General features: G+C 42.1%; 1 protein-coding gene across 1 annotated transcript in view; it reads left to right on the forward strand.

Annotated features, from left to right (window-relative positions):
* The window catches only part of LOC135207340 (E3 ubiquitin-protein ligase listerin-like), a 350507-nt gene that overhangs the window by 263707 nt on the left and 62410 nt on the right, over window positions 1-24390 (forward strand). Inside the window, exons 6-11 of the mRNA XM_064239051.1 lie at window positions 3725-3959; window positions 7249-8096; window positions 8229-8347; window positions 9487-9625; window positions 9881-10110; window positions 10468-10633. Coding sequence (XP_064095121.1) covers window positions 3725-3959; window positions 7249-8096; window positions 8229-8347; window positions 9487-9625; window positions 9881-10110; window positions 10468-10633 — 1737 coding nt within the window. The remainder of the gene's footprint in view (window positions 1-3724; window positions 3960-7248; window positions 8097-8228; window positions 8348-9486; window positions 9626-9880; window positions 10111-10467; window positions 10634-24390) is intronic.

A 24390-nucleotide genomic window follows, 5' to 3' on the forward strand; every position in this document is an offset into this window, starting at 1 on the left:
CATTACTTACCTCGACCAACAGGTCGTCTATACCTACCATAGGTTCAACATTTATATCCAGGGTTGCGACATCCGTGGAGATATCCTGGTCTTGTTCAGTCAAGGAGGCCGCCAGCTGTTGTTGGATAAAGGCAATAGAGGGGTCCGCCTCTACCGGGTCGACCGTACCCAGTCGCCTTGCCTCCGGGGAAGATTAACAAAGCTAAACGCTTCTCCAGTATGTAGGGCTGACCCTTGGCGGCGTTCTTGCCAAAACCTCCGACCCAGGCCCGCAGGTAGCCAATGCCGTATCTCTTACTGCCGGAGCTGTAAGAGAGGATATATTTTAGATTTAAGAACCACTTAAAACTAAAACTTAGGATATAACTTAAACTAGATGCCTTAAGTTAAAGTAATGATGAAAACTTAAGAAGTAAAAGAAGCGGAGCGGCATGCGGAGATGGAATACTTACGCTTCCAAAAGCTGGCTCACCAGATCGTAACATATGGTACACGTCTCATGGTACCAGACCTGGATGTCCCCGTGCGGAGTCGCGCATGGAGCATGGGACCGGCAAACTTCGTGTCCACAGGGGTCCTGAGTGTAGCGGAACATCCCGGATGCTCACAGTTGGTGGTCCTGTAAGTGGAAGACACATGAGTATCTTAAAAGGGGTAACACTTACAGACTAAGGACAAAAGAACTCCGTTACGTGGCGGAGCTCGGAAAAAATTTGGGCATAACCCCTCCCTGCATTGCCTGAATAGGCTATAATCCCGGAGAGATCCGGTAAATACTAAGGGAGGGTGGGGATGGTTTAAGAAACTTAAGATAAACTTAAAGATAACTTAAACCTACATGCAAGTAACCGGACTAGGTCCAGTGAAGCGGAGTGTTAGTAACTCCAGCAATACTGGTACGGTTAGTAAAGAACCTATTGTATGCTCCGGTCCAACTATGGTGGACTATACCCTTCCGCTGGATACCAGGACTCCGATAGGGAGGAGCTCTAGTAAGGAGGGAAGGGCGAGATGACATACAGACTCGCCGCTAACCCGGAGCGACAAGGAAGTAACGGAGGGGGGAAGGCCAGAGCCCCCCACACGTACCACCGGCCGAGCCGAGAAGCGGAGAGGTCGGAACCAGTCAGGGACTGTCGGACTCCCAGGCCCCTCCGGTGGAGGGGAAGGGGGAGGCAGGCTCGGGCATGCTGGGCGAGCAAGGACATACGACCCACCCCCCCGCCCGACTCTATGGGAGAGCGGGAGCGGGGGAAAGGGGGAACTTGGCAGGCTGGCAAGGGCGCCTGGCTGACTCGTGAGTCACGTAGTGACCACGAGGCGGTAAAACTAAGATAGGCGGTAACCAGAACTAGGCCAACCAACTGATCAGAGAGAAGCTATCGGGAAGCAACCAGAACTGAAAAGCGGTAGCATATAGACCCATAGGGCGAAACCAACTGATCAGAGAGCTATGAGGAAGCGACCGAAACTGATCAACGGTAGACTAGCTCTCGAGCCAGGACCTAGGCTAAGCCAGACGCCAAACTAACCTAACAACAACAAAACATAAAAAATATAATATATAAATAAAAATGAAAGAAAGAAGGTAAAATAGCAGGAGAAAAAATCCAGGAGTGTGCGACTAGCCCGAAGGCAAGTCTACCACTCAAAGCTAGTCAGGGGACCGATACAAAGAACCTGGACTAGGGTCTGGATAGAAAAAGCCTACATAAGTGAAATACATACATGTATAAAAACAACTTGAGTAGACGTAATAACGCGGATAATCAAAATAGAGCGTAAAATAATAAGGGATGTTCTAGGTATGGGAGACCAAGAACGAACCCAACATGCGGCAGGACCATGCTGCCATGCTTCCAGCCCCCGAGAACGTACCTATACCTAAAAAAACGGCAAATACCGTCTCGGGGACGGAAAAAACTCGCTAACCGTAAATACTGAGTACTTAACTTAGCTGCTGCGATAGCTGCACGCTCCATTATAGTAAAAAATCCCGAAAGGGCACAAAAACACAGAGAGAAATTTAGCACGTGTGGCTCCTGGCGCTAACTTTTAAAGGATGGCCACTAGAGGCGCAGCAGTCGCAAGCATGGGATGGTGTAGTAGTAGTACGAGCTGCTCCCTCTGTGGGACGGCTCCCCTCTTGGAGGGTTTTGTAGTGGGAGATTTCTATTGGCATTTTGGCTCGTGGTAGTGGTCTCACTCGCCTAGTGTTCATACCGACACCCTCCTAGAGGGTGAGCGTCAGTCAGCATACTGACCTTTTTCTTTATTTTATTTATTCTCTGGTATGTGTTAGTACATTTACCCTAGAAATAATAGATTAAAGATATTTCGCGCAAGCGACACGAGCTGAAGCCCAGAGAAATGAAATTTTCATTAAAATGAAGTTTTATGGTATACTTACCGCTAACAATTATGATTATACCCACCCTCCTCCCCTTAGGTGGATGGACGGGCAGAAAGAATTGGATTCACCTGGGCAGTTGTACCTGGTTCTCCCGCGAGTGGAGGGAGATGACGTCATCACTACCAGTGTTGGCGACGCCGACGCGCTAAATTTGAATTTAGTATCCTGCCGCTCGTGGAAATCACGGCTCTATAATTGTTCGGTAAGTATACAATAAAACTTCATTTTAATAATGAAAATTTCATTTTTTGAGTATCTTTCAGTCTTTTAATGTATTGGTGTATTTCTTAACCGGTTGTGGTGATCCCTCGTTTTTCATTGTATTTTGTGGTGATTTGTACTGCGCCCTGAGCAGGGGCATTATCCTGTCGGTACAATAAATGCCAGCAGACTACAGAGGCAGTAACCACTGAGTCAGCGGTCTTTAAAGGTAAGGAACCTATATCTTCGGATAATTCCAACAGTTGTTATTTTAGCTGCCATTGTCCCACCACCTAAATGTGTCAATCAGCTATATGTAACCACCGGGTAAGTTATATAAGTGAAAATGACATTTTTATAATAATATAAAGTTTCACTTATACATACTTACCCGGTGGTTACATAACTAAGCCCAGCCCTTCCCCCAACTCCTCCTCCCTCAAATAAAATATGGGACTAGGTTAGGCATTGAAACTTCTGGAGATTTATTGGTTATAAATAAATTTTTATTTTATTTGGTTGTAAAAATGGTTCCCGGTACCCGGTAGAGGGATCACCCGTCAAACCATTAGCGCTACCGCGAATTTCAAATTCTGCCGTGACTTCAGGAGACGACAGCTATATGTAACCACCGGGTAAGTATAAGTGAAACTTTATATTATTATAAAAATGTCATTTTTAAATCTAGATTGATAAGCTTTGTGAAAATTAAAGGTGAGCTAATATACTTTAAGGGGCACACCAGTCTTAATTTCAATGAATGTTTGATATTTAAATAAACACATCCCGAAGTGCTATTACGTAAAAAAATTTTTTAGACGTGTTAACCCTTAAGAACAGGGCAGAAAGAAACATATAAAGCACCCCAGACTGGTCAAACTTTGAGATTGGTCAGTTTAAGAAAAATACACATCACTGGAAAGTATTGTGTATGCTGAGAATCTCTTAAGTGACAAGTGAATATTGAATTAAGCAAACACTGTGGTTTGTAAATGAAACTTCAGATGGTTTAATGTAAATTTGGTGTTTGTAGATGTATATTTACTAGTATAAGTTTTATTTTTTCATGAAATATTATGTACTAATAGTATATGTTCTTATATCAAGCAGCAAAACATATCTGTTGGAGCATTGCGTCTACTAGTTGAAAACATGACAGATCGAAAGGAAACAGATGCCATAGCTGCAGCTTGGCTTTTGTCATCAGAGTTGGGAACTTCACTTGTTAAACTAGCTGATGTTCTTTGCTGCCCAACGCATGCAAAAGAAGAAACCCAACAGGCAGCTCAGCATGATGAACTTGTTGCACTTTTCAATTTTGTTCTCAGAAATGGAAATAAGAAAGGTATGTATTGGAAAGTCATATATATTAAAGATGGGTATAAGCTAATAAATATTTCATGGGGAAGTGGAAGCTGCTTTTCATGTTTAGAATGTCTTCAAAGTAGTAATGCTTTCTAGTTCATTATTGTGTTTATCTTCAATCTCTTCATTGTGAGATACACCTTCATTATAAGTAAAGTATTATTGATGGTTCGGTTAGGGCTGTGTGAAATCACTGGTAATATTGCAAAATATTTTGCAAGACACATTCATAATCATCGTCATCATTATCAGCTTTTTATGCTAGATTTTCCCTTTATTGATATCCTATCAATAAAGGGAAAATCTAGCATAAAAAGCTGATAATGATGACGATGATTATGAATGTGTGTCTTGCAAAATATTTTGCAATATTACCAGTGATTTCACACAGCCTTTGCAATTTTGGCATGGACTCCCAGTATGTCTAGGTCTTCATCTATCCTTTTTTGCCAGGTTTTCTTTGGCCTTCCTTCTGGTTTTCATTCTGCTGCTTCTATATAACTACTTTTTAGATTTAGATTATCTTCCCGCCACTGGCCAGTGGCATAAGGCTGAATATAACTACTGCTTTTGACTAAGTATTCATCAGTTACCAAAATCTTCTCAGTCTTTGAGATCTCGGCTCGTTTTCAATTTATGCATACTAAATTTCTTCAGTATGTAAGGAACTTTACAATTGAACATTATTATTACCATAATGTTCTTACTCTTCATGTAACTCAAACTGACAGCACAACTGTCAGCTTAAGTTATGTGGTACAGCTGTGGCAGGCCATGTAAAAGTGAATTAACTTCTATAGGTTAAGTACTTCCAGAAATGGAAACTCACTACCCATCCTCCCTCCATTAGCAATCATTCTTGTTGTCTAGACATTGTATTATCTTGAACTTTCATCATCCATGATTTTTGGTATCATCAAATTAGAGTTGATATCTTTTGTCTGACATATTAAGTTGAAGTATTTGTTTTTGTTTCATTATAAATCCTTTACAATGGCCATTCATTCATTAGTGCTAAAACCGTCTCTCAGATTCATGAGATCAGGGCTTCCTCAGTTCCCATAGCCATAAGGAGAGCTTCATGACCACAGGTATATGGAGTTGTGAGTCAGCCTTTGAGATATTATTAATCTTTGTCATTCAAGAAATGTCTTCCTTGTGTCATGGTAAACTACATCGAAACTTAACAGTTAGTTGATCTCTGCTTGTGTACTATCATGTGAGTAAATTACAAACCATGTACTAAAAGGATTCGAAGACTGTCCAGTATACCTCATGAGGAATATCCCCATCAAGTGACGATTCCATGAAGAGGAGAGGAGTGGTTTACCAAATATCATGCCCTGAGAATGGATGGTGCCATTTTACATTGGTATGACTAAGACTAGACTCCAAGAGGATTGCTGTTCACCTACTTGAAGGGGTTGTATACCAGCGCTACTTGAGGGAATACGGCAGTGCTCCATATGCCAGCAGATTGTAAGGAGTGCAGAAGTCCTGGATGGCAACAATGACCATTGCTGCCTCCAATATATAAGGAAGAGCTCACCATCTTCTGATGGAAACTGGCACTGAATAACACCCAGAAAACTCCTCTCCCTATTACTGCCAGGAGAATGACAAGGTGCACCCCTGGGATAACAATCAAGCTGCCTGTTACTTCAAATATTGCACCCTATGACCAGGACTTCCAGAACCTGATGCCAGCCAATCAACACCTACTTTAGTCAACCAGATTCTCCTGGACAAGGCATTTTGCTCCCAGCCAGTATGAGCAAACCACCCCCGCCCACTGCCCCACCCCCCAGCCTTTGACAGCCATTAAAATTCACCGAAAAATTTTCTCTTAAGCCTACATGTGGGTATAAATATGGCATATATGTACCCCTGGCTTCATTTGCCTTTAGAGAATGGTAGAAAGCTCTACCGTAGAAAACTACCGAAACATCAAGGAATAAATGACCTTAGACTGCTGCTGTACTATACGTATATAATAATAATAATAATAATAATAATAATAATAATAATAATAATAATAAAATAATAAATGAACCTAGTCCCCCTGTGATGAGGCTATATTATTAAGAATTAAAAGCCACAGTAGTGTTAAAAATGTATTTATGTACAGGGTTAAAATGACAAGAGAGACTAATACTGCTCAGTATCTGAAAGTCTCTCCTTGTCATTTTTAACCCTCTAAATTAATATATTTGAATGCTACTGTGGCTTTTGTTTGCCCTACTCCATTTCCTAATGGCTGGTGCTCTTCACTAGATAACCTTCTTAAGTGTCATTTTGGCTCAGTTTGATTATGCGTGTGGTATGAACAGTCATGAAACATTTTCATACAAAGCCATATTTCGTATGTTGAATTGCTTGCCTTCCATTCCCTTGGTCTTGCCATGCCAGATATAATATATGGATGTAATGACTGGGTACATTCTACCAGCTGAAGGTTCACAGAATTTCCTGCTGGGACAGCCATCCATAGCTTTTCTGTTTTTTGTGTTTAAGACTTCAGAATGGGCATACCTGGGGACATCACAACTGAGAAATGAGGTTAGCTCTAGCTTAACCCTGTAGGGATTTATGGGTGAGTCAAAATGTTTGTGCCTGAACACTCACCCTTCACTAACTGAGTGAAAATGCTTAACAATAATTTTACTTGGTTTTTTATTATACTTCATGGTACATTAATGAGTTTGGTGTTATTTTAAAGCTAAAGCTAAAAAGTTGAAGTTTATCATCTGTTCAAAAATGCCAGAAAATAAACATAACTTAAATATTGCTAGTAAAAGTTAGCCTTAATAAAAAAGTTGTTTATTTTAAAAAACTTGATAAATTGCAGAGATGATGTCCAATTTCTTTTTACTTACTTAAAATGTATGAAAATGTCTTTCCAGTGATATGAAATTCATAACTATTTAAGCCATATATGTTACTGCAAAGCATATTCAAATAATGTAAAATATACTTTAGTGATGTAAGTTAGTCAATTGGAATATCGGTGTATGTGGCTTAATATATACCAGTCGCCATGGCAATGAGCAACCGTAAGTGCCATATTAAAATTTTTTTTGTCATGGTGAATTTATTTTTTTAAAAATCTGTCGATGGGAACTAGTTGCCAGAATCTCTGAGTTTGAAAAATGGATGACGACTCTAGTTGTCATCAGAATCTCAAAGAGTTGTGTGATTGATGTGTATTTATGAACAAAATTGGTTAATGCTATAGAAAATTAATTTTTCTTACTTATTTTCCCCAACAGAGCCTATAATTTCAACGGAGTATGTGTCCCAGATTTTAACCAAATTAACCACCAACTTGAAGACTAGTGTTCCAGATGATGAAGAACCTGAAGAACAAATGTTACAACTTGTTGCAAATTTGGCAGGACAGCTCTTCAGTAGCTACATCTGTTGGGAGACTAAAGGCATCCATGAGTTTATGAGATCATTGTTTTTGCTTTTATGCCAATCCTCTAAATCACTTTCTGAAGAGACTGTAGAAATCCTTGAGACCACATTCTTGAAAGCTTTCAAAGGTCTCATCATGTATGTATGTAAAGATGATTCTGGAAAGCTTTTAGAGGAAGGTGGATGCTTAAGTGTGATTCTGAAAGACATGAAGCAGATTGTCATGGAAGATTCATGCACGTTTAGCTTAACATTAAGAGTGTGTGGGCTTCTGCAACATCTTTTCAAGCTGGTATATGATCAACTCAAATCAGAAGAGGATTGTGCCATTATGCTAGATCATAGCAAAATACAAGTTATGCTGAATTTACTCATTCCATCAGAAGGGGAATGGGCAGAAATTGAGGAGAGTCTTTCACCCCTTTATGTAGCACCTGCTATCCTTCAGGGGACTATTTGGTTTAGAGAATTCCCATTCCCTAGAAATATGCAAGAGAACATTGTTTGGAACCTCAAACACACCCGTTTATCCTTGTTTTTGTGCAACCTTCTCTTGTATTTATGTCGCCCGGGGTATTTAGACAAATTGGAAGTTACCGAAGAAGTATCTCTTGCCCAGTTTACACAGTTAGCAGTTTTGGCTCTTCATTCCACTTGTCATTCTACAGTCATGATGGAACTTGTTGAATCTGTTAGAAAGGTGTGAATAACGTGTTTTGATTTTTACTTATGAATCATAATTGAATGTTAAGGAAAGTGTAATATGTTTAAAAATTGAATGATCATTTTAGGCAAAAAGAATTTAATGCATTCTTTTTTTTATTGTTTTCAGCAACCTGTTTCTGATGATGTGAGAATGGGTATTGTTAAACTACAAGATTATGTGAAGCAGCTTTTGCAGCTTATAAACCAAGGCAACAAGAGGCTGATTACCAAACAAATTAGAGATAGGTAAAAATATTGATGCATTTATTTCTTCATTCTTATATCAACATGATTAGAGATGATGATGATAAGGACAATTGAAGTTGTTTTCCTTTTCTAATCCAAGTTTTGAACTGTGATTAATAAAGGCCCTGTATGTTCTTATACACTTTCAGAATTAGTTCTTAAGACTGCATTCATCATGCAGTCACTAGTAGGAAAAGTCTAGTATTAAACTCAAAAGAACTTAAGATCAAAACTACCTTTGGATAATTTGCATGAGGCAGTACTTATCAGCTGATAGTATGACTTGTGATGAGTATGAGTGAAATTCTCTCTCTCTCTCTCTCTCTCTCTCTCTCTCTCTCTCTCTCTCTCTCTCTCTCTCTCTCTCTCTCTCTTTCATGCAAGCTTTAGAATAAGTAAACTTGTTTGTTTTTTAAATAAGATTTTGATTCTTCAAGGACTGTTGAGAAAATTAGTGTTTTTTTATGGCTCACTTGCATTTTTAATACTTTTCTCGTTTCCTTGTGACTGGTAATTCTGAAAACAGTTCCATGTTACCTGGCAAATTGGATCCAAGCCTTAGAACAGATTACAAGATATAATCGGTAATAGTGAATCCCATCTAACGTAGGTTGTCATTCTATTTTTACCAGTGCTCATGAAGACATCAATCAAAATTATTAACAAGATAGAATAGAATACTGTTTTTATAGCTAATAAAAAATAAATTATGGTCTCTCTCTCTCTCTCTCTCTCTCTCTCTCTCTCTCTCTCGCTCATCTCTTCTCCTCTCCTCTCTCCAGCTCTCTCTCTCTCTCTCTCTCTCTCTCTCTCTCTACATGAGTGATTTTGATATATGTATTATTTATAGCACTATATATTTTTATTATGCAGCTCTCTATATTATATTATCAAAACTTCAGTGGTAATAAATATTGTAATTACAGGTAATGACAATAAAGATGATAATTATCTAGCCTGTAGTATCAAGAGGAGAATAAAGATAAAAGAAAAATCATATCTGCTGTCTGTACTAAAAATTTGTACTGGGTACTCACAATCCTTATTTATTATTCTTGTGGTCAAAAGTTTTGACGTTGGTCATGAATTATTTGTTTTATCCATACTGAAATAGTATGCTAAGTAATTTTCCCTTGTAGGTGTAGTGATGGAAGCAGTGCTTGGTGTGTGACACTCAACAAAGTCCTGAGCCAGTGGATGACAGCGGAAGATATCAACATTTCACGTCTTATGAACGGTGTTGAAGATAGTGCCTTAGGACACACAGCTACTAAACAGGTAAAATTTCCATCTGATTTGATATATTATTTTGGTGTTTCATAAAAAAAAAAATTTTAATACTAATTTTTAAAAAGTATTTAAAGCCATAATGATATCTATACAGTTTCACTTTCTTCTGCAGAGACAAGAAAAGTTGAGCTGGGTTATAACTTGAGCATACCAAGTATTGAGTAGTTTCATTGTGAAGTGCATATTTTAAACTTGTGAAAAGTTGAATGTGTCAATGTTGTAATACATTTGATTTGTTTTCAGAGTTTAATTCCATTAATGTCCAAAGAATCATTAAGGGATTTGATGGAAGAAGAACTCACAAAGCTGGTTAGTCTCACAGATGACCCGTTTTCAGCCACTCCTAGTATTTCCTTGTTAACAACAGCTCTTGCCTATGTGTCTCGTGAAACAACAGATCAAGTTATCAGCTCAGTATTCTCAGTATTAATGCAGTGGAGGGAAACTGCTGATAATATATTTCTTTTTGCCACGTAAGTATTAAATAACTGTGGGAAATGTTGTTTTGAGTTATGCTCACTGAACTTTAATTATGAAACAAATTTCTTTTCTTGTGCAAGTTTCTAATGTAATTTTTAATCATTACAAGACTCCTGTTTAGTGTTTCATATTTTGGCTTGAAAGATATAAGAATTTATTGAATATGTTGTCTCTTTACGGAAACAAATTTTAATAATTTCTCCCTTAAACATTGTCAGTACCTTATCATTTTACTAAACATGATGCTATATGATATATCTAAGGAAAGTGATTTGAAATTTCTTCAAGCTTCGTAATTTTGAAGACCCCAAACTCATCAAATCATTGACTCAATGCTATCTTGCTTTTAGAGATACTTCTGGGATGGCCTGGGAAGATGTTGCATTGACATGCTCTATTATTCGTCTGGTCAGTGTTCTTGTGAAGAATCATTCAGTCCATTTCCAACCTCAGCACTGGGATTTTATCTTATGTTCCCTGGCCTCATGGTCCCAGTCTTTAGAAGAGTCCCAAAAGGTAATTGTTAGTCCCAAGTATTTTTTTTAATATAATGGGTACTATAAATTTTTTTTTGTTCATATACGAAACAAACCTCCGGTCTTAACATTAGGATAAATACTCAGCGCCAGCTGGAAACCGGTAAAGTTTAACATAATTGTGTACGCAAAGGACTATTGGCATCTGTGCTTGGTCACGAGATGTGTGGAGCCACCCACATGCCCCTCTTTAACTTGTGACCCCGTTAGTTATTTTCTTACCGCCTTTAAGAGAGGACATGCTTTGCTTCTGTCCTTTTAAAGACGGTTTAGTTTGCCCCCTGTTGTTATGAATTTGTTGTTTTGAATTCCTGGGCATGTGAACATGAAGCCTTCTCATGATTAGAGACTTCCTGGATATCACAAGAAGCAGATAAACGCCCGGATATTTTATTTGACAATTTTGAGGTTGAGGTACTCATCGTGTAGTAAGTCGTAGGTGCAGAAACTCTTAAGGTACAGTTAATTCGTTGCCTGTGCTTTGGATTTTCACATATTCATATGGATTGCTGTAAATCCAAAGCTTGGATGTATCAGGATGTGCTTTGGGAAGTAATTATGACTAATTGTGCTCCTTTCCCTGCGGGGAGAGGTGTGCATCGCCATCTTGTTTTCGTTACAGATACGTGGGCAGAGATGATGCAAGTGTGTGGTCGGCGTTAGGCCTATCAGGAGTACCAACCCAAGAAGGACATTTGGTTTGCTATATGACGTCGCCATGCCATCCAGGGTCCCACGCGATGTATGTCCCTTCTATCCTGATATGCACTGAATGGCGGTCGAATGCGTCAGCATCTGTAGAGAAGCAGATAGTGCAACACTGCAGCCTTTTGAGTCAGGTTGCTGTGCCTACAAGAATAACAACAGCCTTGCACTTCTTGTCGTTTGCTGGCTTCGCATTCAAGATGCTCAGTGATGTCATAAACAGGGCGCCCGCCATGACGTCACTTCACAGCTACAGCCTACACAGAGACATGCTTCCATTTTCACTTCGAGGTACAAGAGTACCTTACAACTATGCTTTCGGATTTGGCGATTTTTAAACACACATTGTTTTTGAGAGAAATTACAAGTGTTAGGAGATATAACAGTTGCATAGTGGAAAAGATGCAAGTCTTTCCTCTGTATCCTTCTGCTTAGGCGTCAACAAGCTTAGGTAACTGGCTTTGACGCCAGTGCGTTTTCCTGCCAATCATGGAAGAATAGGAACTTCATAGCTGATCCTTGAGCCAAGAGGAGAAGTTTCTTCTCCATCTTCGAGCCAGGACTGTTACATCCCTATTATATGAAAGCACAAGAAGTAGTTGTAATTGTTGAACAAGTGACTGATGGAAGCTTAGTCTAGTGTGGCTGTGAAGAGTTGGAGAAGGCTAGAATCAGGGACTTCTTCTTCATCTTTGAGCTAAGACTGTCACATCTTTGTAAAAGTATAAATGCCACAGCAGGTTGGGTCTCTTGATCTTGGCTGCAAGAGTACCATCAACAGCTTCATGCTTCCATCAAGCGTGATGATGTCATAGCCAAAACCGCTATCAAAATGGCGGTAGTCATGATGTTGCAGCCTAGTGCTGCCAACATCTTGTCTTCGGTGGCATCATTATATTACGCTTTCATTTCGGGAGCGCACACTTATGGAGGAATGTGAATTTTCTCGTAGGATAAGCGGCAGTGCTGTTGTGTGCTCCAGTTAAGTTTTGAATAAGAAAGCTTAAGCAGTACTTTAGCTCAGTCAACTTTAAACAGTTGCCATTTAGGTTGTCAACAGTCCAGTGGTAGCTTAGGTTGTGATAACCATGTCGGCTGTAGAGCTGTAACGGCTGTAGATCCATGACGCCCATGAGAGCTATGAAGGGCTCTGGAAGCATGACGACCATCAGAGTTATAATAGACATGAGTACTATGAAGCCCAGGAGGAAATGAAGGTCATATGAATATGACGATCGTAAATGATATGATGGTCGTAAATAATATGATGGTCGTAAGGAATATGATGGCCAGAAGGATCAGGACGGTCGTAGGAGGCAACTGTGTAAACAGTGCTGGGTGTACAAATAGTTCATAAACTCTGTAACAGAGTAGACTTGATGAATTACCACCAGGCACTTACATCATTTACGTTACAGGAAACTGACCCTGGATGGTGGTCTTCCTCTGACCTTGGTAGAGTGGGAGTACTCAATACCCAAGTTTTTGACGTAGACTCAAAAGTAGTTGGGAACAACAGTTTCCAATTTGCCCCAGAATCTGGGATAATGAGTCACTGCAGCACAGGTCATGATGATAGATACATTTCTAGTCATGCTCAGTATGTGTGAGTTTGCGTAAGAGACCTTCAGGAGGGCCGGCTTTGACTTGTCAAAGTACTCTGTGGTTATAGAAACAACTACGTCACCTAGAACATAGAGGTGATGTAAAGGAACAAGCCAAACAGAGGCGATCGGTCAAGCCTACTCCTTGTTGTCAAGTTGTACCAACGGGGTCAGAGAGAAGAGAAGGTCATCAGATGAATACGTGCCTTCTGGCAATTAAGAACATATCTGTTAAAATGATCGTGATGGTTGGTTTGTGACTGTATCGAAGCTCAAATTGAGCAATGTTAAGGTGTCTGTCTGTTCATTGAAATTTGAGAGTTGGTTCATTGTTATGGCAAACCACTTTTAATTTCCTGAATATAAATAAGGTTGCCCAGAGGTCCTTGGACACAATTTCCTTGGGTCCTTTGGTGGCTGCTCAACAAATTGTGTAACTCATCCAGCACCCCTGGCTGGTCAGTTGGTATCTTGTCTAAGATGCTGGTATGAATGTGAAATGGAGGAGATAACTGGCCTCTTTCCTTTTCAAATTTCTGTCTCCTTCTTTACTTCGGGCAGTAAGAAGAGAGTACCATCATAAGCTGGAACAGACAAGATACAGGTGAGTGAAGTAGCCATACTGTTAGGGTTAGTATCAGTAAGATACCTATTAGTAGCAGGACATTCCTCTCTTTATCAAGAGGGAGAGGAATGGTAACAAACCTACCTGAGTGGATGAATTGGTTTGTTAGAAGAACAGATCTTCTTATCTTCCTCATACCCAATGAACTATGACATTGTGTAGAACCCAGAAGTCTGACTCTATGATATTCATATATATCTTAGATTCTGAAATACTGGTCAGTTGTTTCGTAGAATGCTGGTATTCAGAAAACTGATCAAAGGTGGCTAACTCCCAATTGGTTAATAGTACTTACTGTTACGGACTCTGAGATCTCTAGAGACAATGTTACGGCCTCTGAGGGAGGTCCGCTTCAGGTTCGATATGAAATAATAAAAAAAAACTTATCAACACAAACAGTTGAAACTGGGGATATGAATATAGAAAGAAACACTAACACAACAAAGGTTTATTTACAAGCTTACTAACAATGGTAAATGCAGAATGGTATCTCCTATTTACCTAAACAGATAGAATCTTACACTGCGTGAACTGGGGGAAACAGTGAGGTAATAAGAATACTTGCTAAACAGTTTGGCACTTCGAAGAGGTGGCTTTATGAAAGTAGAGCGGCAATTGCAGTCGTCCTCTTGCCTCTGTATTGCAGAAAATAGTCTATTCGTAAGGCAGGAACTCCCCTTTTCTTCTCCGGAAGACGACTAGACCAATATCCAACCAACTCTCGAACAACTTCTTATGATTGATACTTTGTCGGTTCCTTTTTCTCGTATCTCACGGAAGATCTCTGCTGCTGCTGATCTCTCACTGATAATCTGATCTGTGGCTCTCTGTGACTAACTGGTGATCTCTCTTTTACGATCTCTCTCTCTCTTACGATCACTGCTCTCCAAAGTTCGTTCGTCGTATTTATACGGCACTCTGGGGGCGGAGCCTACGGCGAACGTCACCGACTCCAGGGATTTCTAGAACTTCTTAGATGAATCTAGACGAGGTATTGCATCAGAAATCGCGGCGTTTCTCACGTAACGACGAGATCCACAACACTCCTGTCGATTCTAGAACCATCATGAGGACAGGTACCTCCAACACATTGCGCCAACGCCTCCTTGCTTCCGAACTTCTCGAAAATGCGTTCTCCTTTCCATTAACTTTCTTTGCTATGAAGCAATTACCATCACACGCCCCCCCAAAAGAGAAAAAAAATGAAATCAATTGATTTTATTTTTTTTTCTAAAGAGAAGCAAGAATTAAACAGCGGGGAAACAATTCTGCATAAAGCTTTAATCCAGTCAAACACGAACACTTCCCCACTCACACAGTCACTCGTGCGATAACAAAAAACGGTTATTTGGCTACTCATTCTGAGAAATCTCTAAAGAGGCTATCAGCTAATACATTATCCTTCTTTCTTACTTTTTCCGTTTTCTGAAGTCTGCTTAAAACTTATAAATACTAAAACACCTCTTGTATTTTCCTCAAAACTAATCTCACTCAGTAACACTGTTACACGGGCGTAGGCCATGGCACGGGGCGTTGTTTATAATCCTGAAGCAAATCTACATTTACTGACTTTGCTCTACTCTTACCCACATTAATTCTATAAGGTATATTTCCCCTCTTCTTTAAAATTGAAAAAGGTCCGTCGAAATTATGAGATAAAGAGGAACCTTCTTTCTGGACTAGTACTAAAACTTTATTTCTTTCACACAAACTTCTCTCTTTTGCTCGAAGATGAGGGTTTCCTTCAGTTTCCCCTTTACTTCCGTTCGGGTTTTCTTTCGCTAATTGCCAAGCGCTTCCGTTCTCCTCCGCAAGCTGCAAAACATCTCTTAGATTGTTTTTATAATAATCAAGATTAGTTATGCAATCATCTCTACCCTTACTTCTAGGCAAAGTTCCGAACATATATATGATTACATTATCAAAAGATTTGCCCACTGAAGGAATGTTACACAACTGAACTCTGGGAATTACTTGATTCGGTTTCCCGGCAATTTGATATTCATGACAGCTTAAAACATATCTCTTCACGTCATTTTTGATCCTAGGCGAAAAGTACGCCCTACTAATAGACCTGAAAGTTTCATTTACTTCTAAATGTCCTTGCTCATCATGTGCTAACTTCAAAACTAGTTCACGAAGCTTCCTAGGAACTACTAATTGTTCTATGATTTCCACTTGACTACCTGACTTCGGCCGAACATAACGACACAAAACTTCGTCCTTTAAACAAATAGTTTCCTTACACACATAATCGAGATCATAATCATCCAGCTCACATTCAAAAATTCGGGTTAGTGTCTCATCCTCTCTCTGCAACTTGACTAGCTCATCCTTATCCAAAACGTTAGAGCCTAATTCATCACCGTAACTAGGACTAGATACTGGTACATTTACTACGTTACTCTCGACAGCTACGCCTTCCCCTTGGCTACTACTGTCCACGATAGAGTTCGGTCTCTCAGCAACACTCATGCTAAGATCAACCTCGCTACCTCTATCACACTCGTTCGAATCCACGAACTTACACTTGTTCGAATCCACGAACTTATTATCACCGTAGTCTACGTCTGTATCTAAACCCGACCTAGTTACTACCATTTCAGGCACTGGAATATTCCTCACAACAGGATTTACATTCTTGGATAAAGCTAAGTCTTTACCGACAATAATGTCAACGCCTTCAATGGGCAAACTGTCCACAACTGCAAGTTTTACTTCTCCAGACACTACTACCTGACTTTCTAAATTCAACTTCAACAAAGGACAAAGAACACAAGTGTTAGGAAATCCACCTAACATAACTTTCTCTTCCATATTGATTTCTGCCCTGTTTGGCACACACTCTCTTCGAATCAGTGAGACAACGGCCCCTGTGTCTCAAAGTAAGACTACTTCCCTCGAATCTACTCCTCCAAGAGAGGAAACTACGCCTTCCGACAGAAATTCGCCAAAAATTTTCCTAGTTTTTCTCATCACATCATTCCTACTTGACGAAAGGTTAACTAGTGATACTGGTTTCTTACCGTCCTTCCTTTCTACTGCACAATTCCTCGCTAAATGCCCTTTCCCAGTACATCGGAAACAAGTTAATTCTGAGCCACTATATGCCATTCTACTCTTACAAACCTTAGACGTATGACCAGGTTTTCCGCATGTATAACTGGAATAGTCACTTCTACTCGCATTGCTATTACTAGGACTGAAACCTTTATTGCTTTGTACTCAACCAGACGAAGGATCATTTCGTTGCTTACTAACATTCAAATTATGAGTTAGACTATGTTCGTCAGCTAGCCTAGTTGCTCCTGCAAAAGATACTTCTCGCCTATCCTCTATATAAAGTTTAATCTCAGGGGATACGTTATCTTTGAAGTTTCATACAATGAACTTACCTGGCAGATATATACTTAGCTAAGACTCCGTCGTCCCCGACAGAAATTCAAATTTCGCGCCACTCGCTACCGGTAGGTCAGGTGATCTACCTGCCTGCCCTGGGCGGCAGGACTAGGAACCATTCCCGTTTTCTATCATATTTTCTCTGTCGCCGGTGGTATCAACATTGTTGTTACTACCTCCTGACTGGAATTTGCTTTTCAAGACTTTTTTGATCATCTATATTGGATTTCTTGGTGACGTACTGGATCGTTGTTTTGGCATTCGCTACTGTGGACTGGATTTGGACTTGCTTTTGATTTTTCTGATAGAATGTCTGATTCAAGTGTTAGTGTGAGAGTGTGTGTGAATGTAGGCTGCAAGGTGAGGATACCGAAGGCTTCGGTTGATCCTCACACTGTATGTCGTAAATGTAGGGCGTTTGACTGTTCTTTGGCTAACACCTGTATTGAGTGTGAGAAGTTGAATGCTAATGAATGGAAGACTCTAACTTCTTACTTGAAGAAGTTAGAGAGGGATAGAATTAGACGGGCTGCACAAAAGAGTGTGAGTACAAGGCCTATTGAGCCTTTTTCTGAGTCTAACTCTCCTATTATTAATGAATTTGATTCTCCCTATGTATCTGAACCCCTCCACAGGCTTTGCATTCGGATTCGCTTCGGAAATCGCCAATCTGAAGGCTACTCCTTCGTAAAATGAAGACAAAGATGGCGGGCCATGCAAGGTAAGGGAAGTGATAGTGAATTACTTAGTGAAGTGAGTGTTCCCAGTGTTGTGGAGGGGGCGTCTGACCGTCCCTGCGATGCTCCCAGGCCTAGACCTCTTCCAAACTCACATACCCAGAGGAGAAGGAAAGTTCGAAAGTCGTACGGAGCGTTTGTGGGGAATCCCAACGGATCAGGCGTCCCTTCAGCCAGGTTTCTGTTTCGCTAAGTCTGCTCAGGACCGCTTTAATAGAAGCGTCCTACGAGATTGTTTCTCGTCGTCCGGTTCTCCTTCACCTAAACGAGGGTGGAAGGACTCGGATCTTTCTAGGCCACTGAAAAGGCACTGGAAAGAGCGCGCGTTTGACTCGAGCCCGGAGCGCTTCTCGGAGGAAGCCCCTTCTTCTATCAAGAAGGCTAAGCTGGTTTCGACGCCTCCTCGAACGGTATTTGAGGATCACACTCCTTCGAGTTCTCCTGCTTCTTCTATTGAAGAGGACGCTGGTGTGGCTTCCAAGAGGATTTTGCTTGCAGTACAAGAGCAGATAGCCTCTTTGGTTGGAGTTCTTTCGAGGGATCCCCCTCGCAAGAAGGACGCTAGACTTCCTATTAAGAAGTCTCGTCTTCTTTCACCGGCCAGACGTGAAGCGTCCTCCAGACATGAAGAGCCTTACAAGCGTGGGACGTCTTCCAGGCGCGAAGAGTCTTGCAAGCGTCAGGAGCTATCCGAGCGAGTTGCTCTGGATAAGGATACGCTCAGGCGCGAGGCGCCAGTTAGGCGCGAGGAATCAGCCAAGCGCGAGGCGCCAGCCAGGCGCGAGGATTCAGCCAAACGCGAGACGCCAGCCAGGCACGAGAGTCATTCTTTGCGTGAGGCGCCAGACAAGCGCGAGGCGTCAGCCAGGCGCGAGATGCCCTGCCAGGCAACAAGCTCCAGCCAAGCGCGGAGGACGCCAGACAAGCGCGAGGCGCCAGCCAGGCGCGAGATGCCTGCCGGAACAAGCTCCGCCGACGGAGAGGGCGCCAGACAAGCGCGAGGCGCCGCCAAGGCGCGAGGACTTTCCAGCGTGAGAAGTCAAGCAGACGCGAGACTTCTTTTAGACTTGAGAGAGATTCTATTCACTCTATGAGTCCCTCTCCTAGTAGGAGTTTGTCACCAGTAGAGAGAGAACGGGATGAAGATCCTCTCGTTTTTCAGGCCGATTCTCCTCTCGGTGTAGAAGGAGATTCGGAAGAAGAGGGTAACGGTAGAGAAGGAGTTCTAACTATTGAGTTCTGACAGACCTTCTTTTGCAGGAGTACGGAGAATTCTTTGACTCCTGCGGCTCCTCCTTCGCCTCGATCACTGTTTTCGAGTGCGGTTTTTTGTTACCAAAGTCCTTTTCGTGCGGATCTTGAACGATTGAAGACCTACTATCCCTCTATGAAGAAGAGCGCTAACAGTCCTTCTAGACAAATGGATGTTGTCAAGAAGGATCTGGGCAGAACCACCTTCTGTATGCCTCCAGCCATACTTTCTGGCAAGAGAGGTTTCTGGTACCGAACTGGGGAGAACATGGGCCTTTCTCTCCCAGCGGCAGCCGAAGCGGACTTTTCAACCTTGGTTGATTCATCGCGGAGACACGCTTTGAATGGAGCTCGTGTGTCTTGGGCGATTTTTGAGAGCGGATCATCTCCTCAAGGGCCTCTTCCATATTTTGGAAGTGTTTAATTTTCCTAGACTGGTCCCTTGGGGTGATGTCTAAGAGGCTCATGACTCGGAAGGTCTAGATCCCGAAGTCATTCTGAGTATTCTTTCTTGTATTGACAAGGCAGTACAAGACGGATCGGGAGAAATCTCCTCTCTTTTTGGAGCGGTACTCCTTAAGAAGAGGAGTATTTTTAGTGCCTTCTTAACCAAGGCGGTTTCTCCCTCACAGAGAGCAGCCCTGGTTTTCGCTCCCATGTCGGACTTCTTTGTTACCTTCTCAGTTTAGTGAAGGACATTTCTCGCTCACTGACTGAGAAGGCGACACAGGATCTTCTCCTGCAAACTGCAAGGAAGAAGAGACCCCTAGTTTCGGTGACAAGAAAAGGACCGACTTCTACGGATTCAGCCCTTTCGAGGAGGCCCTCCCTCCAGAGCTCCCTCTAAGAGAAGAGGTCCTGAGAGGAGAGGTAAAGCTTCTTCCCGTCCCTTTAAGAAAGGGAAGTGAGACAGACAACCTCCAAACACCAGTGGGTGCCAGGCTTCTCGAATTTGCAGACGCCTGGTCACTCATAAACTCGGACGCCTCTTCGATGTCCATAATCAGGAAGGGATATCTTATCCCCTTCCAGGACAGTCCTCCCTTAACGATCATTCCGCGGGAACTGTCAGCCAGATACAGGGACCCTGTACTGAGGGATACTCTTCGTCTGATGGTGAATCAAATGTGGGGACAAAAGAGCTATAGAATTAGTTCTAGAGCAAACTCTCCGGGTTTTACAATCGGCTTTTCCTGGTTGCAAAAGCCTCGGGGGGCTGGAGACCAGTACTAGATGTCAGCGCTCTGAACAAGTTCGTTCTAAAGGAGAAGTTCTCTATGGAGACTTCGGCCTCAGTCCTTGCGGCTTTATGTCAAGGAGATTGGATGGTGTCGCTGGATCTCCAGGACGCCTATTTTCATGTCCCGATTCACCCTTCGTCGAAGAAGTACCTCCGTTTCATGACGGGGGAAAGGATCTCTTTTCAGTTCAGGGCCTTGTGTTTCGGCCTGTCCACAGCTCCTCAGGTCTTCACAAACCTGATGAAGAATGTGGCGAGGTTTTCAAAAAAAAAAAAAAATTCACCTCAAAGGCATCAACATCTCTCTATATCTGGACGATTGGCTCATCAGGGCCAGAACAGAGAGACAGTGTTTGGAGGACCTTTCTTTGACCCTAGACCTGATAAAGGCGTTGGGACTACTCGTGAACCTCGAGAAGTCACAACTGATTCCCAAACAGAACTTGGTCTATCTGGGGATTCAGATGGATTCTCGGGGTTTTCGAGTATTTCCTTCGCAAGAGAGAATCATGAGAGGCTTGGAAAAGTCTCTCTCGTTCTTAGGGAAAGAACGGACTTCGGCGAGGGAATGGTTAAGCCTTCTAGGCACCCTTTCCTCGCTCGAACAGTTCTTTCCTCTAGGAAGACTGCATGTTCATCCTCTTCAGTTTTTCCTAAGGAGATCATGGAACTGGAAGACGGGACTTCTCTCCGACAGTTTTCTCCTTCCAATGGAGATGAAACCACACCTGCAATGGTGGTTGTCCCCTCGAAAAGAGAACAAGGGAATTTCTCTGGAAGTTCCGAACCCAAGCCGAGTGTTGTATTCAGACGCATCGGAGAAGGGTTGGGGAGTAACACTAGGACCGAGAGAAGTGTCAGGCACCTGGAAGGCAGCACAGGTGTCCTGGCACATAAATTGCAAAGAACTTCTAGCAGTTCACTTGGCGCTAAAGTTCTTCGAACCCTTCGTGACAAACAGTGTGGTCCAAGTGAATGTGGACAACACTACCGCCCTGTCCTACATTCGGAAGCAAGGAGGAACGCACTCCGTGTCTCTATACGAGATAGCAAGAGATCTGCTACTTTGGACCTCACAGAGGAACATCTCCCTCCTGACAAGATTTGTTCAGGGTACGAGAAACGTCAGGGCGGACAGACTGAGCAGGAGAAGCCAGGTCCTTCACACAGAATGGACCCTTCATTCAGAGGTGTGTCAGAGTCTTTGGGATCTTTGGGGCACTCCTCACATAGATCTGTTCGCCACATTCCTTTCCAAAAGGCTGGAAGTCTTTTGTTCAGTGGTGGAAGACCCAAGAGCTCTGGTGGTCGATGCCTTCCTGCTAGACTGATCTCATGTGGACGTGTACGCTTTCCCCCCTTTCAAAATCCTGGGGCAAGTGTTGAGAAAGTTTGTAGCGTCCAACGGGACAAGGATGACCCTGATAGCCCCGTTTTTGGCCAGCACAAGATTGGTTTGGCAGAGGTGCTGGAGTGGGACAGTACGACTTTCCCCGCAAGATCCCCACCTTACCCAAGAAGGATGGATCTTCTCAGACAGCCACACTTCGAGAGGTTTCATCAAAACCCTCCCCCGCTCTCGCGCTGACTGCCTTTCGACTATCGAAAGACTTGTCATAGCGAGGGGTTTTTTCTCGCGAAGCTGCAAGCGCTATCGCTAGAGCCCGCAGAGCTTCCACTAGACGAGTTCTTATCAGTTGAGTGGGAGGTATTCAGAAGGTGGTGTAAGTCTAAGAAGTTGTCCTCCTCCAGTACCTCTATAACCGAAATCGCTGATTTCCTTTTGTTCTTGAGAGAGGTCTCTCACTTATCTGTATCGACGATCAAAGGATACAGGAGCATGCTTTCGGCAGTCTTCAGAAACAGAGGCCTAGAGATTGCTGATAATAAAGATCTGCACGACTTGATTAGATCGTTTGAAACGACAAAATCTAAGGAACTAACTCCTCCCAGCTGGAACCTGGATGTAGTTCTCAAGTTCCTTTCGTCTGACAGATTTGAGCCTCCTCATTTAGCGTCGTTCAGGGATATAACAAGGAAATGCTTGTTTCTCCTATCTTTGGCGACAGCCAAAAGAGTTGGGGAACTTCATGCCCTGGAAGATTGAAGTCGGCTTTAACAGAGACCTCGGCCTTCTGCGTAGTTTAGAACTCTTTTCTAGCGGAAAAATGAGAACCCATCGAATCCCTGGCCCGCCCAAGAGATTCGAGATTAAAGGCTTATCGAGTCTAGTAGGTAGAGAAACAGAAGGTCTCTTTGCCCTGTAAGAGCCTTGAAGTTCTACTTACAAAGGAAGAAACAAATGGGAGGTGGCTAGACAAGTCTTTGGTGTTCGATTAAGGAACCCCACAAGAATCATGTCTAAGAAACGCATTAGCTTTTCTTCATTAGGAGCGTCATTACAGATGCTCACAAGTTCGTCCTGACGACTCTTTCCTCTTTAAGAGTAAAAGCTCATGAGTTAGAGCAGTGGCGACGTCTCTTTCTTTCAGAAGAATATGTCGCTAAAGAAAATCATTGATACGACATATTGGAGGTGCAATTTCGGTATTTGCATCTCAATATCTTAAAGACGTTCACGTGACCTACGAGAAATGTTTTTCTCTGGGGCCTTTTGTATCGGCGGATCGATACTGGTACGGGAGCAAACACCAATCCTTAACTTTGTACATACCTTCTACTAGATTATGTTAGATTTGTGCTGACAAAGAGGGCTCGGTGCTGCACTGGCGGCCAGTCACTGTTGTTCAGTAAGGAACTCTTGTGATATCTTTAGAGGAGTATTAATTTTTTTTGAAGAATTTTTGTATTGGAATGCGTTTTAGTTTCGAGGTTATGGGTTGTTTGTAATGAGTTTGGGGAATAACTCAGAAACAATTTTATTTTCTTACTAACCATGGATGGTTAGGATCAGGTGGTCGGGATTGGTTATGCTCCTTCATAAGGTGTGTTGTCATAGAAGTGGTCCAGTACCCATTGACAAAGTCCTTTCAGGCTCTGCCGAGTAAGCGGTTTCATATACCCATTGACAGGACCCACAAGAAACTCTAGCCATAGATCTAATATCTCAGCTAAAGTCTTGAGGTGATGCAGACTACCGGGCTACAGCCACGAAGTCTACCACTAATCAGGTAGGAACCAAGGTTTTTCTTTTTATACCTACAACATATGTTGTTTACCTGTCTATTCCATATTAGCTGTCTCTTACCCTCCACCAAAGGGTGCCAATCAGCTAAGTATATATCTGACAGGTAAGTTCATTGTATGAAAATGATATTGTTATAATACAATAAAGTTTCATACATACTTACCTGGCAGATATATACGATTAATGGCCCACCCAGCCTCCCCGCAGAGACAGGTGGAAGAGAGAAAATGATGATGAAAACGGGAATGGTTCCTAGTCCTGCCAGGGCAGGCAGGCAGGTAGATCACCTGACCTACCGTAGCGAGTGGCGCGAAATTTGAATTTCTGTCGGGGACGACGGAGTCTTGGCTAAGTATATATCTGCCAGGTAAGTATGTATGAAACTTTATTGTATTATAACAATATCATTTTTCTAACAACACTAAGTTTTTCAAACCGTCAAAATCCTCAACCTTAGCAGAAGTTAACCAATCAAAAAACAGCCTTTCTAACTTCTTACTGTATTCTATATACGTAATATTTTCATCCGTTCTCAAATTTCTAAATTTTTTACGGTACGCCTCCGGTACCAGCCTATACGCGCTAAGAATGGTTTCTTTCACGATATCGTAATTATCACATTCCTCCTTAGACATGCAACTATACACAGTAAGTGCCCTAACACTGAAAACTGACTGCAAATATAAAGTCCACGTTTCTTTAGGAGAACCTACTCGTTCCATTAACTTCTCAAAACACATGAAATATGTTGTAACATCTTCCTCATCGAACTTTGGTACTAATTTTAACACTGCACTCATACCTAAAGTATCAGCTCCGTTTTCGTTCTCGCCTGACCGACTGTTACAAGTACTTTCCCTTAACCGAGCGGTTTCCAACTCATGCATACGCTCTTTCTCTCTCTCTTCCTGCTGCATTCTCAATACTTCTCTCTCTTGCTGCATCTTCATTGCTTCTCTCTCTTGCTGCATTTCCCTCTCAGCCGCTCTTTCATCTCTCTCATACTTTTCTCTTTCTTTCTTTTCAAC

The sequence above is a fragment of the Macrobrachium nipponense genome, chromosome 32 (assembly GCF_015104395.2).
Source record: "Macrobrachium nipponense isolate FS-2020 chromosome 32, ASM1510439v2, whole genome shotgun sequence".
NCBI classification, from domain to species: Eukaryota; Metazoa; Arthropoda; class Malacostraca; order Decapoda; family Palaemonidae; genus Macrobrachium; species Macrobrachium nipponense.